The 14,165-nt window shown below is 32.4% G+C and overlaps 1 protein-coding gene across 1 annotated transcript; it reads right to left on the bottom strand.

Moving 5' to 3' along the window:
- Positions 1–6,538: 6,538 nt before the first annotated feature.
- Positions 6,539–8,903, bottom strand: LOC133293355 (endo-1,3;1,4-beta-D-glucanase-like). The gene is made up of 7 exons (XM_061491914.1): positions 8,686–8,903; positions 8,275–8,296; positions 7,852–7,978; positions 7,609–7,699; positions 7,410–7,499; positions 7,229–7,329; positions 6,539–6,888 (listed from the first exon to the last, which is right to left on the bottom strand). The coding sequence occupies exons 1-7, from the start codon at positions 8,834–8,836 to the stop codon at positions 6,748–6,750; spliced, it is 723 nt and encodes a 240-aa protein (XP_061347898.1). The 5' UTR covers positions 8,837–8,903; the 3' UTR covers positions 6,539–6,747.
- Between the last annotated feature and the right edge of the window lie 5,262 nt (positions 8,904–14,165).

Below are 14,165 nucleotides of genomic sequence, written 5' to 3' on the forward strand. Positions count from 1 at the left end.
TTCCCAATTGTTCCTGGGCCTGGATGTGTTATCTGGGCGACAGCCTCAATCAGGCCCAAGGCTATATGAACGAAGGTAGGCTTTATTTTTTTATTTTTTTGATAAACAACAAGCTTTCTCTTACTTCCTGCTCGCCAAGCGGGCAGCTACTATTTATTTTTAAATTTTATATTTGATTAAAAACTTCTATGACATAGATTATATTCATAAAATGTTATATTAATTTAAAATTGTGTGATAATTCATATATTTAATTTAACGTTATATACTTTTTAAATATATTAAATTTTTATATTTGTTAAATTTTATAAGATTTGACATAAATAATTAAGTTGTAATGGAATAAGAGCCACATATGTACCCTTTAAGGTATTGAATATCTCAATGTGTGAGTATTCAATGAGGCTGTGTATAAACCAAATCTCTTGGAGAGTCCTAGGTGCAATCTCAGGAAGACTAAAAAATGGGGAGTGTATGTAGGCTACGGTGGCTCTAAAATATGGCAAAGTAACAATTTGTGAAAGTTATGAAATAACAAATGTCTTTTCTTAAGAAAATAGAGGGTTGTGTAGGTGGAAAAATATTCTATAACGATGAGAGAAAAAATGGTGAGTCAAAGTCATTAGTCAATTCACAATTGCAGTGAAGAGTTGCATCACCATCGTACATGTAGGATGGTAAGTTGTACATGGGTGAAAATAATCCCCTATAGTGAGTTCCTTACGCTCATTATGGGGTGTCAATGGGATCAATGTTGTCAAAATCGAGTTTCTATGTAGAACTGGATGAAATGATAGAAAAGACATGAAATGTAAAGTTTCTACTACTTATGGTCAATATACAAAATTATATATATATATATGCATGTAAAAAAAATCATATAAAACACTACTCAAAATCCAATGAACAACTTCATATTTAAAATATATAAGTCACATAATTATATAAGATATAAGTCCAAAAATATAAAAAGAGCTTAACAACTCCTACAACCAAGTTCCAAAACATCAAAAAAATAAAGTTTAACAACTCAAATTATATCAATTGATTCAAATCAAACACGTCATCTTACATCACTTACATGTCCTTAATGTCCTCTTCTCTTACTCTTCTAACAAGTTCATTTGCAAAACTTGGAATATCCAAATCATGACCATCCTTAGGTTCACGACCAATAAAACGTCATAGATTGATTCAAAACTCACATCAGCTTTGTACTCAAACTTTTCACCAGTACTTTACCCTCTTCTTTCTCTGCAATCGAGGACTCGCATCGCACCACTAGGGTTTCTTTCTTTTTAGATAGTTAGAAGAAGATACTGGGCATTTTGATTAGAGGAAATGAGAAATAGAATTTTTAAAAAATAAAATAAAATCGGGTCATGGGTTAAAAGTTGACTTGGTTTAAGTAAAAACTTGCGTTTCTACTGATTTTACGCGACGTTTTTACCTATTTTTACTAAAGAGCGTTTTTAGTTTCTTTTTAACAAGTATCACTTAGTAAAACATAAAAACATAAGTTTTTACATTTTTACACTAGTTTTAACAACAATGAAGGGAATGAATCCTTTATAGGCCTTTGTAGGCCAATCCATTATATTGGGATGATGATAACTGCTCCGGATACAAGTTAATAAAATAAAATAAATAATAAACAATTAAAAGGAAAAATAAAATAAAGATATATAAGAGTACAAAAAAAAATAAAAAATAAAAAATAAAGAAATAGAGGAAAAGAGAGAGAGAGAGAGAGTAAAATAAAGAGAGAGAAAACAGAGAAAAGAAATTGAAAGAAAAAAAAGGAAGGTCGAGAGAGAGAGAGAAATAAAGAGGAAAAGGACTAAAAATTGATCATCTACAACATAGGAAGAAAAGTGGGTCTAAATTTTCACCATACTAATAACTTTTCTCCAATCCATCTTAAGACATATCGTCCGTCAATCTATATGTCACTCTATTAAATCTTATTTTACTACCTTCCCCCAAGTAAATTTTGGTATACCTCTTCCTCTCTTTGTGTTAAGCTATTGGTAACAAACTTTTGTTGTTAGTGGAGCATCCAAAGGTCTTTTCATTATGTGCCTAAACCACCTATCTATATTCTCTCATCTTTTTAGCCACCGATACTAATCGTTTCTTTCGTCAAATATCTCCATTTCTTATCTTATTCATCCTTGTATGATCACACATCTACCTTAATATCCTCATTTTCGCTACTCCCATTTTATGCTCATGTTGCCTATGTGCTGGCCAACATTCTGCTCCATAAACAATTGCAACCTTGCTGTTCTATAAAAAATTTCTTTTAGCCTAAGAGAAATTTTGTGGTCACACAAAAACCCTGATGCACTACATCATTTTATCCACCATATTTTGATTATATGATTTACATCATCATCAATCTCTTCATCCTTTTGTAAAATTGATCTTAGATATCTAAAAGCATCTTTTTTGAATACCTCTTGTCCAAACAGATGCATGGAATATTAATCTCCATCTCTTACCAAAGAAAGCTTTTACTTCGTGTACTCAGTATTGCTCTGTCGTAACGTAAAACTTTTAGGAATATTATTATTATTATTACTAGTAATATTATTAGGAATTTCCATCCGAATTACTCAAGAAAGGTTCAATTTACACTAGTGGACTTTACAGGCTTTTTGACCCTTTTGCCCCTTATTAATTAATTAATAACCATTTTACCCCTTATCCAGAACTATCCACCAATCTGCCTCTCTTTAATCGATTAACTTGAATATTTATTTGATTAAATGGTCAAAATAGACAAAAATAGTTGACTCGAGATTTAATCGATTAAATCTCCCTCTTTAATCGATTAAATCTTCAATAATGTCAACGAAACGAAAAGCAGTAGATAGTCCTATTTTGTGTTCCGACACTTTCTCGGGAACCAAACAGTAGAGAAAAACGTCAATATAATCAATAGCAAAATCAAGAGCCTGTTCAGATAGGAGTTTTGAAATTCATTTCACAAGTCCCAATTATTTTTTATTTTTTTCTTCTTTCATTCTTTGCAAAAACTGAAACATGCATCACAGCACGAGCAATATAATCAATACCCAGAAACGTCAACAAAGCAAGAGACACGATTTCATATCGTAATCCCTTCAACCAATTACCCAGACAAATCCCAAAAATCACATTTTTCTCACGATATGTGTTTGAACAAAGATGAAATCGTAGATTAGAGGGAAAACTAAAAATACCTAGTGTGATAACAAATAGAAAGATTCCAAGAAGCAAAACACCAGAACACACCACGAACTTCAATTGAACACACCAATGCATAAATGAATCCAAGATTCCAACGCAGGGACAAAAATTTCAAATTTTGCACAAAACCCATTATTCGTTATGCCCCGGGATTTAACAATAGAAAACCAAATTCAGTTAAGATCTCCATAACTAATATCACAGAAGAAAACCTAGCCGAGATGCATCATCTTTGATGGTGACGCTTCTTTTCTCCTTCCTGGCCATGCTCAAGGTTATTTCATCACTGCATCCTCTTTCATTGAAGATTTAATCGATTAAAGAGGGAGATTTAATCGATTAAATCTTGAGTCAACCATTTTTGTCTTGACCATTTAATCGATTAAATATTCAAGTTAATCGATTAAAGAGGGGTAGATTCGTAGATAGTTCTGAGTATGGGGCAAAATAATTATTAATTAATTAATAAGGGGCAAAAGGGCCAAAAAGCCAGACTTTACACAATACATAATTATGTGAGAAATTATCCTCCAATACATGCCTACCCTATTTTAATGAAATTTGTCACATATTAATTATGTGATAATAAAAATTCTGCCAGAAATAAGAATTGCTTACCAAGGGTATTTAAATTTTAAATAATCATGACATAAAATCAATGTTATTAAACCGGCCCGGTCGATGTACTGGGTCAGTGGGTCACTGGTTCAACCGCATGACCCGGTAATTATATGCAATTTTATAATTTATATTAAAAAATTATAAATATACTCAAATATCTAAAAAATAATAATAAAAATTTCAAATATTTTAATATAAAAAATAATAAATCACATACTATTATCCAATAAAGAATAAAATAAAAATATAATGATCGTGATACGGGACTTTAAATTCAGAAAATAATATCTCTAACTATAAATCAAATCAAAATTTTTTGCATAATGCACAATTGAGATAATATTAGTGTTGTAGGTATATAACTTATATAAGTCAATAAGCAAAAAAATATTTAAATATGTCCATTATGATTTACATTTTTTGAAAAAAAATTGGAATATTTCTTTTTAGAACCGAGCCGGGTCATCGGTTAACCGACTGGGTCACTGGTTTTCATGAAAACCGACTGGGTCACTGGTTTTCATGAAAACCGACCGGGTCGCACCGATTCTGATGCATGACCGGTTCGTTGCTTCAACCGGACCGGTTATATGAACGATTTATCGGTTCCCGGATCGACCCGGCCGGGTCGGTCCGGTTTTAATAACTATGCATAAAATAGTTGATTCAATTAGACTAAATAATTAAATTGAAATTTAGCTAAAAAAAAAATTCTTTTTTTACCGGATAGGTAGTTTTGATTTAGTAAAAGGCAGTGGTTGTTCTTTTGTAATTAATAAGGGTATGTTTTGTGTGTGTGTGTTTGTGGGGGGTGGGGGTGGGGGGATTTTATTCCATGCTGGAAATCACCTTTTCCAAATTATGATGTTAAATTGTTTAAATTGATCAGTCGAATTTGATGGCACATACAAATTGTTCACACACAACAACATGAAATTTATAAAACTTTATGTATCCAAAAAAAAAATTATAAAACATTAACGAAATATTAAATAAAATTTAGTTATTAAAAATTAAAGATTTAATGAATGGTGGGTTCAACTAAATTTTTTATTATTATTATTATTTTGACATATTCAAAATAATCTGACTATCAAGTCGATTGTGGAAATAAGACAAAATTATTCAGTGTCCAGTTTGCGGTTGAATCGATCGAATTCTTCAAAGAAAATTGTTTTTTTCTACAAGCATAATTCTCTCTGTTTTGTGGATGAAACATATTATGAAATAGTTACATAAGGTTTGTTTTTCAGAGAAAATAAATTTTTTCTACATTCACCATAAAAAACTATGTCACTATTTTTTTGTGTTTTTTTTTTTAATAGATGAACCCCACACTTATTATATTTATGACATGATATTAGAAATTTCTTACAACATGAAACTTCTTTTTTCAAGTTATATTGCCAATATCAAACCTAATCTTAAGGATGTACAGAATTCCAATTAGATAGATTGATAAATAGATAAAATTTCATTCACAACGTTGCCTCAAATTTTTTAATATAGATCAAAAGGAAAATTAACAATACAAAATATTGAAACTCTTCCACTTTTATAGTATGATATAAAATAACGACACAAAATACGAATACAACAAAACATAAGATTAATAAAAAGGACATAAATTAAGGTAAAGGGAAAAATCTTAAAGATGCATTTAGGGGCATTTGGTTCAGGTTATCTAAATATTTTTTCATGTATCTGAGGTTGGCAAAGTGTGTAAGTCATGTTTGGTAGATAGATTTGAAATTTTTCTCCAGGCACCATATTTGCATAACGTTTGAGAAATGCTTGCAAAAATCATACAGAAGTCATTATTCAGAAAGACGATTTGGAGGTGGTATTTGAGTTTGACCAGCTAAATAGGCAAGAAAGGGAAGCCGATGTAGACCAACACACACTGGTATAAGACTTTACACAACGGATACTGTCCAACACACATTGTACTGAGACTTTACACAACGGTCATTCACGTTCAAAAAGTTTTAAAAAGGGGTATTTTAGTATTTTTAATCAATTTTTCAATCAATATTTTACTTTCAACTAAATATACACCCAAAAAATTTAACCAAATTTCTTTAATAATATTTCGACGTATCAAACAACTTTTTTCAAACTTTCTTACTAAAATCATTTTGCCACAAAATTTCAAACATACACGCAAAATCCTAGATAAGTAAACATTATTACCTAATCATTACAGCACAAAACATAAAGACAACAGTAAACATAAAGCCAAAATCCCCAAATTACAGATTAACCGAAAAAAACTTAAGTCACTTTAAACAAGAACACAGATATTAGGAAGACGCAATAAACCAATACAAGATCAGTATTGAAGAACCACAAGGGAGATTAAAGCCAATCTCCACCAGAACCACAAGTCTTGGCTCCACAAAGCCACCAAAGAACACCGGTCAAGCAAGAACCACCAAGAACACCTCATGAGAACCACCTTTACCTGCAAACAGACAAATACCAGAACAAACCAGCAACTAGAAACAGAATCAGAGAACACACACTGTTCAATCACACCAAAATCAGGTTTTCTTTGAAAACCCTAGCAGAGAAATAATTTTTTGAAATAAAATAACAAAGTCTGCTAATGAGATAAGATAGAACAAACTTAAAACTAATTAAGATAAAAATAAACTAAACATAGTTTGAATTCTAAATGGCAGTTGATACAATATACTATTATTGAAACTATATGTAGCTAATATCACACCCTTTAATATATCGAACATCAAAGACTAAGAGTGAACTGCCACGGTCAAGAAATGCCGTTTAGTCCAAGACTTATGCATTAACCATAACTCAATAAAAACTAGATTTTCTTTCAACTTGATTTCAATAAAAGGAGGCATCTTCTGGTGGTGAAAACAATCTTCACTTGACATGCTTGATAAACCAGTTCAACATGTCCTGATGGGCCTCTTCTGCACTCTTAACAGCTGCTTCATCATCAACATTGTATCGCACTGTCCATCCATGAGCAACACCAGGGTATAGCTTCACAAAGCTTTCAAACTGATAAAAAAAGCATAAACAATTTGGAGTCAAAAGTGCACATATTGATATTTTGACTAGGGTAGTTAATACAAATTTGAGAATGTGATGACACTACTCTGTTAGGGAAGATGGAATTTATTTGCATTCAAAACAGTTTTTTATTGCTTAAATATTGAAGGACACTGATGCTTCAATTTTGCTGGACTATTTCTAACTGTAATAAATCCTAAAACCTCATTGTAGCTGCTCAATTAAAAAATTGGGAATTGTGTTTTGGGGTCAAATTTTGAAGAAATTAGATTTTGCAAAGGAAATCTAATAAGGAGAATCAATAAAGGATTCCCCCAGAATTTCTCACCTCTGTTCTTACAGACAACATCTCTTCAACTTGTTTCAACTTTTCTGGTGGAAAATGATTGTCAATTTCAGCTCCCAATATAGCAATAGGAACCTTGACCTCTGAAGAAAAACTAAGTTAAGTTTGTCAACAATCTCTATAATCATTTGTTTAACCAGAAAACTGAAAAGCACAAGTTTACCATTGATTTCATTAACTGTGATTGGACCAGGATGCAGAATAACTGCGGCCTGAATGTCACTGGAAATTGCCAATTTAAGAACCACCATCCCTGGAACAAAGCAAACAAGTCAAACCATTTCACATCCCTTATTACAGGGATTTATTTTTTCCCTTTTGTTTATTGATAAAGAAGTTGAATAAGCAAAAAAATGAGTCACCTCCCCAGCAGAAACCTGCAGCCCCTATGGCTGTAACACCTTTACTCTTTAGAGCAGCAATTAGAGGTTTGGTGTCTTCACACGCCTTATCCTATAAGGAAAATATACAGCATCTTTGCTTAAAACATATTGTAATAGTAAAATCTTACGCAAACCAACAAGTGACCAGGCTGAATGCTACGATATGTATTAGGAAATCAGATATAGAAAAAACAAAACTGCATCTATGAGCAGGAAACTAACCGGTCCATGAGCATTCATCCATGAAACTCGATCGAATTGAGGATTATCCCCATCAACGTAGTCACCATACAGAAGATCAGGAACAACAACCAAGAATCCAGCCGCTGCCACTTTATCCGCAAGTTTCCTTTATAGTGAGTGATTGTCAAGTCCTTTGCAGAAAATCTAACAGGCAGTAAATCTGATGCAGTGATGAAGCATTGAAGCCTAATAATAGCTAACTTGGGGGGGGCTGACAGTACAATAATGAGATGCTTCATCTTTTGTTAAGTATATGGCAGATTGCAAGGTCAAAGACTAATATCAAGAGATTCCATCTTCGTCAAGCAATTGGTCAACTTGGGGGAGCATAGGCACAAGTGATTCAATATTTATTATTTATATAACGTACAAAGGAGCCAATGTAGCGAAAAATTCATTTACCTTAGATTTGGTGCTTCATAGCCTGAAAATTTTACAAAACAACTTACAGTTAGATTTATGTCGCAAGTATCTTCAAAACATGCTGGTTCTCAATAAATCTTGAAACACTACACTTTCCTTGATCCAGAGTACATGCATAAGTGAGAAGCATGAGTGAAGTTTTTACAAAATCAATGCAGATAGTGGTGGAGCACACACCATTCATAAGCATAACATGTTGTGACTTAAAGCATGCTTTATTAACTGTCTTTCTTATTCCTTTTTTGTTATGGTTTCAGGAAAAGGCCATATGCAGAGTTGTGTCGAAATTGAGAGCAAGCATATATAGTTGAATAATGTAAATGACACAGTTAACATAAGATTAAAGTAACACAAGTACAAAGATAAGAAACTGGTGATGGGTTGTTGTACCATATACATCAGAAATAAGGATGAGTGCCAATTTGGAATCATGAGGTCCAGTGACATAGTATTTAAGTCCTCCAAGTTCAAGTACAGTCCCTGCTCCATGGATACCTGAGTTCAGGTTAGGTGGGTTCTCAAAACACTGAGCACTTGACATAGCTAAGATATGCTAATGATGAGTCACTGAGTGCAGAGAAAGAAAGATAGTGAGTACAGTTCTATGACCTTTGAGGCTGAGTGACAGGAAAGAGAAGCAATACTATATATTATATAATGAACCCATGAAGAGGATTGACCCAAAAGGCGTCCCCAGATACGAGTTTGCACCCAAGCTCGTTCATCTCACAGTTCCCAATTGTTCCTAGGCCTGTCTGTGTTATCTGGGCCATGGCCTCAAGCAGGCCCAAAGCTATATGAACGAAGGCAGGCTTTATCTTACTTCCTGCTCGCCAAGCGGGCGGCTACTATTTTATTTTTTTTTGTTAAATATTTCAATAGGTTCGTTTCGCAACTAATCCGATTCGGGGCGGGTCCAGGATTAAGGCTTTAAACCCCTTTCAAAGGTGGTACTGGAAGGATTCGAACACATGCTCTCTCCCCACCTGCTCAGCTCCCATGCGCCAACTGAGCTACCACCATTTGGTTAGATTAGATTAGATTAAAAATTTATGTGACATAGATTACATTTATAAAATGTTATATTAATTTAAAATTGTGTGATAATTCATATATTAAGTTTAACGTTATATACTTTGGGAAAAGTGTGTGTGATTTTAAAGAATGTAAAGTTGTGTCATTTTAATAGAGAAAAAGAGATAGATAAAGGAGAAGAGAGAATTGACAAAAAAAAAATAAAGGTGTGGGTCCCACTTTTTTGTGAGAGTGAAAGGATATAAGCTATGTCATTTAGAAGGATAAACACTTTTTCCATATACTTTTTAAATAAATTAAATTTTTATTATTGTTAAATTTTTAAAATTACGTTTGCCACGTGGTCACATTGCATACTAAATTTGCTACCACTAATAGCAAACTTCGTCTAGTCAGTTTTTTTTTACAAAAATATGCCACGTGTTACAAAATTATTGACGAAAGTAATTCACTACTAGTCGTAGCAAATTACGTCGTGTGGCAGTTTCGTATTTAGAAAAAAAATTTGCTAAAGAGTAACACTTTGGTCGATGTTTCCTGGTTCCCTTGTATGAAAAATGTGGAGGATGACATTAAACTTCACTGTTTACATATTTATAGTTGCCGTACAAACCAGTAGGGAAAAAAATACATGAAAAATTAAGGGTGCATTCAATCTGGGAATTTATTTTCAAATTTCTATTGAAAATTCGCTGGAACTTCTCAGGAAACTTCCCTTGCTGAATGCAGATATGGTGCTTTAGATGACTATATATATACTACTAGAATTGTTAATTGGGGTGGGGTGTTCCTGCTTGCATGTGTCAGTATTCGAGAATTATTTCTCAACTTGTTGGCATATTTGGGCTTAGCTAATGCATGTGTCAGGAAAAACTGAAATAATGTGCTTCGTCAGGTTTCCTTGGTTGTTTAAGTGATGCCTTACACCTAGTTGCTTAGTCTGAGATGTTGATATTGAACTTCCGCTTCATTGCGCAGATGAAAGACTTAACTATTTCGTCAGAAGGCATATGTTATGTCAAGCCTTCAAGATGCTTGGAAAAAAATTGTATTCAAGCTTGATGAATATTCTAATCATGATTTCTCTATTACTGCTTCAAGTATTATGCATATGTCAAATGGGGTAAAAAAAAAAATTCAGAACATGTTTAGTCTACCCATGAGATGTCTCTGGCTGGTACATTTAATCAGGTCACATGTTTAAATAATTTTTAAAATGTAGCAATACAATTAGTGGCAGGCCGAAATTTTTTTATAATAGGAGATAAAAATAAAAATAGAATTATAACTATTTTTTAGGGAGGAATTAATTATTAATATTAAGAGTCTACTATTATTAGAAAATATTATTTTATTAATAAAATAATAGAAAATTTAAAATTTAAAAAGGGCTAGCGTTGCTAATGCTAACCCCTCTTTCGCCCCTGAAGCCATGATGGCAAGTTATTCTAATAGTTAAAGTTTTCCTTTCATGCGGAGCATATATATATAAAAAAAAAAAAAAAAAAAAATTATCAGTCTCGTCCAATAATTAAAGTGAACATGATCTGAAGCAACGCGTGTGTTTGCTGGATGGGTGAAATCAAGCCGGCACGTTACGCAATGAGGTTTTGTCTTATCCCATCCCCGTGACAGTGACACAGATAAATGTGTCACAACTTACCAAACACACCACCAAGTGGCTTTTGCACAAGAATCTTTGGCAGTGACCCTGCAAAGAGTTGGCAGCAACTAAATGGATAAATCTTGAGTGCATCGTTGCACTCAAGTAAATGTAACTGCCGTTTATTTTATGATATATGAATAAAAAAAATAAGAAAAAGTTCATTAATAGCTCTGTGATTTGTTTCAGAATTATTTATGTCTTTGTGATTTTTTCTTATCACATATGTCCCTGTGCTTTGTCACAGGGGTATATGTGATAAAAAACATACCCTTTTACAAACCACAGAGAAATATGTAAAAGAAAAAAATCACAAAAGCATAAGTGAGTAAACCACACAAACATTAATGAACTTTTCTCTAAAAAATATTATATTTATTTATAAATAGACGATTGCACTAAATCATATATGCAACGGTTGCACTCAACATTCACTCCAACTATAGGCATCACCAGATAGTGGACGTGACAGGACACCACACATTAATGTATAGTTAAATAGGAAGTGTCCATGTATCAAAAAAAAAAGAAAAAATAAATATAAAAGGGTCCATTCACGTGGCTTTATGTTGAATTCAAAACTTAGTCTTATAATCACTTTTTATTATTGGTTGACTTTCTTATAAAATTTATCACTGAATTAAAGTTTTTGTTGCGTAAATTAGACCGATAAAATTTTATATTGATGCGAACTATTAATTTGTATTTTTGCAAATAATAAAATCAATGTGTTTTTTAAATAAGCAAAAATACTAATAATTTGATCACATACTTATTCTTGTTTAACTTTATTTTTTAAATTGACTAGCACAATGGTTGAGAAGATAAAATTGTTTTCTGTGAAAAATTATTGCAAGGAACTAAGATTTATTGTTGCCGAAATAAGAGCTACGATACTTACACAATCTAAAAAATCCTCATAAAACATGATTTATGATTGTACACAAGTTATTGGCTGAATTACATGACAATTTTTAAAAGTCTTTTTTTTTAAATAATAAGTTTGTATTGCGGTTGTTTGGAAAGTATATTATACACTGGTTTTTGCTAAAATTAATAAAGTAAAAAAAAAGGGCATTATCACTTTGATGTAAACACATATGAGTATAATATCTGGTGCATACTTACAAGCGCATTGTTGAGTTAATGGAACATTTATCCATGATAAGTTGCCCATTAATGCAGATTAATTTTAACTTACCAATGTTAAACGTTAAACAATATCAATATTAATTATTGTTTTAAAGAACGATATTTAGGGAGTTAGGGTTAATCTTCCCCCAAGTGCTTGTTTTCGTTGTGCCTTTCTGGTACCGATTTGTGTAAGATTTCGTTTAGGCCAATGAAATTCAGTATTTGTCTGTAGAATCTCCAAAGCTTTGTCCTTATTATGCATTGCAAAAAATTGGTGATTAGGGTCTAAGTAAAACTTTAACTTAGCTTAGAGTATTAGGAGCCTATAACTAAGAAGATTCCGCTACTTTAGACCGTCAATTAGGATAAAGGTTGTTGTTTTATTGTTCCTAATTACAAGCTAGTACACTGACCAACTTTCTTAACTCTCAAAGTGATAAGTACTTTTTTTTCTAAAAAAAAGTAACTTTTGAAGAAAAAAAATCATCCAAAGGTGCGGTCAAGTGAATGTGAAAAACAGAACAATGGGTTGGTCGGTGACGGAAGCCTATTCTACGCATTTGTTAGGAGCTGCATTATATCACACCACGTTATCGAATCTCATAACATAAATTAAGTATATGATGCCGTAATAAAATCCCACCAAACCCCTTTGCACATGGAGTTTAAAATATGAACCTGCCTCGAAGACTTCTTGAGAAGCATTAGCATTTAGCACTTGTTTACAAATAAAAAATAAAAAATAAAAAATTAAGCATTTAGCACTTTAAGGAACGAATTGATTTTTTATGTTTCACATTTATTTATCTTTTTCTGTGAATATCCAAGTGCCCTTTAAGCATTTAGCACTTGTTTTGATATAAATGGTGGAGTCAGAGAGGGATTAGAATATCCAATTGCCCTTCAATTTATTAATTTTTTCCGTGAATGCAGCGTTATTGTGTTTGTGCTGCATTGTGTTTGTGTTATATCGTGTAATTTGTAATTGCACTTTATAACTCCTCATTCACATCTTTGAATTTGTAATTAGAGTCCTGTTGAGGTAGAGTAAAACTTTGGTATTAAGGAGTATCCAAGTGGGTACTTTATTTTTTCACGTTTGGTACATTTTTAACCACTTTTTTTAAAAAATAATTTCCGCCACATTATAAAATTTTCTCCATTTGAAAATAAAATGTATTCACTTGGGTACATCCGATATCCGATGTGCATAAAAAACTTTCGTTAGGGGACGTTTGGTTGAGGAAAATTTTTTTGAATACTAGAGAAATATAATTAGTAGGGAATTGATTGGAAAGTGAATTTGATAGAAAAATGTTAAAAAAATTGTTTGATTGAAAAAAAATTTACCGAAAAAATTAGGTAAATTTAATAAAGTCTATACTTAATTTGACGTAAAATACAGATGAAGAAATAAGTGGCAATTACAAAAATATCCCTGTTTTTAAATTTTTTTGAATCACCTACCCTTTACCTTTACGAAAATAAGTAGCAATTAGCAAAAGTCGAGGGTATGTTGGTCATCTAATTTTTCACCCATTTCTCCATTTAGGTAGACAACCTCCAATATCATATCTGAATTGGGAATCTATTACCTTGCATTTGGGTCCAATAGACAATGCAAAGTGAATGGCTGGGGGAGTGATTTCGCTAGCCAAATATTCCAAACTCTTCAACCAAACACGGTCAATGAAAAATTCCACTTCTTCAATACTTATGTATCTCATGAGATAGCTCCAACCAAACGCTCCAAGTGAAAAAAGATATCGAGTTTCACCTAGTATATATTGAAAGAAGAGTACTACTCAAAACAATGCCCTTGCCTAGTCTTTATGATGATCTCATGCACAAATCCACTCCTGAATCATATCATATATAGCCTTTCATCAAAGCAATTGTCCCAATCCCAACCGTTTCCTCTTCCCTTTTTTGGTTGACTTTGGCCACCGTGATCTTGATTCTTGAGAGGTTAACAACCAGATATTTTTTGAGCATTCATTTTATTTTATTACAAGAGTGAGTTTGGGGAAATGATAAA

Source organism: Gastrolobium bilobum, unplaced genomic scaffold (genome assembly GCF_033153095.1).
Source record: "Gastrolobium bilobum isolate Gb01-03AN ecotype WA unplaced genomic scaffold, APGP_CSIRO_Gbil_v1 utg3209, whole genome shotgun sequence".
NCBI classification, from domain to species: Eukaryota; Viridiplantae; Streptophyta; class Magnoliopsida; order Fabales; family Fabaceae; genus Gastrolobium; species Gastrolobium bilobum.

What these genes read in the sequence shown, in the direction of transcription:
- LOC133293355 (XM_061491914.1), bottom strand. Translation starts at nt 8,836, where the DNA reads ATGTCAAGTGCTCAGTGTTTTGAGAACCCACCTAACCTGAACTCAGGT. An exon ending in TATGAAGCACCAAATCTAAG is followed by an intron (nt 7,979 to 8,274) that starts GTAAATGAATTT and finishes CTCACTATAAAG; the next exon opens with GAAACTTGCGGATAAAGTGG. An exon ending in CACAGTTAATGAAATCAATG is followed by an intron (nt 7,330 to 7,409) that starts GTAAACTTGTGC and finishes GTTTTTCTTCAG; the next exon opens with AGGTCAAGGTTCCTATTGCT.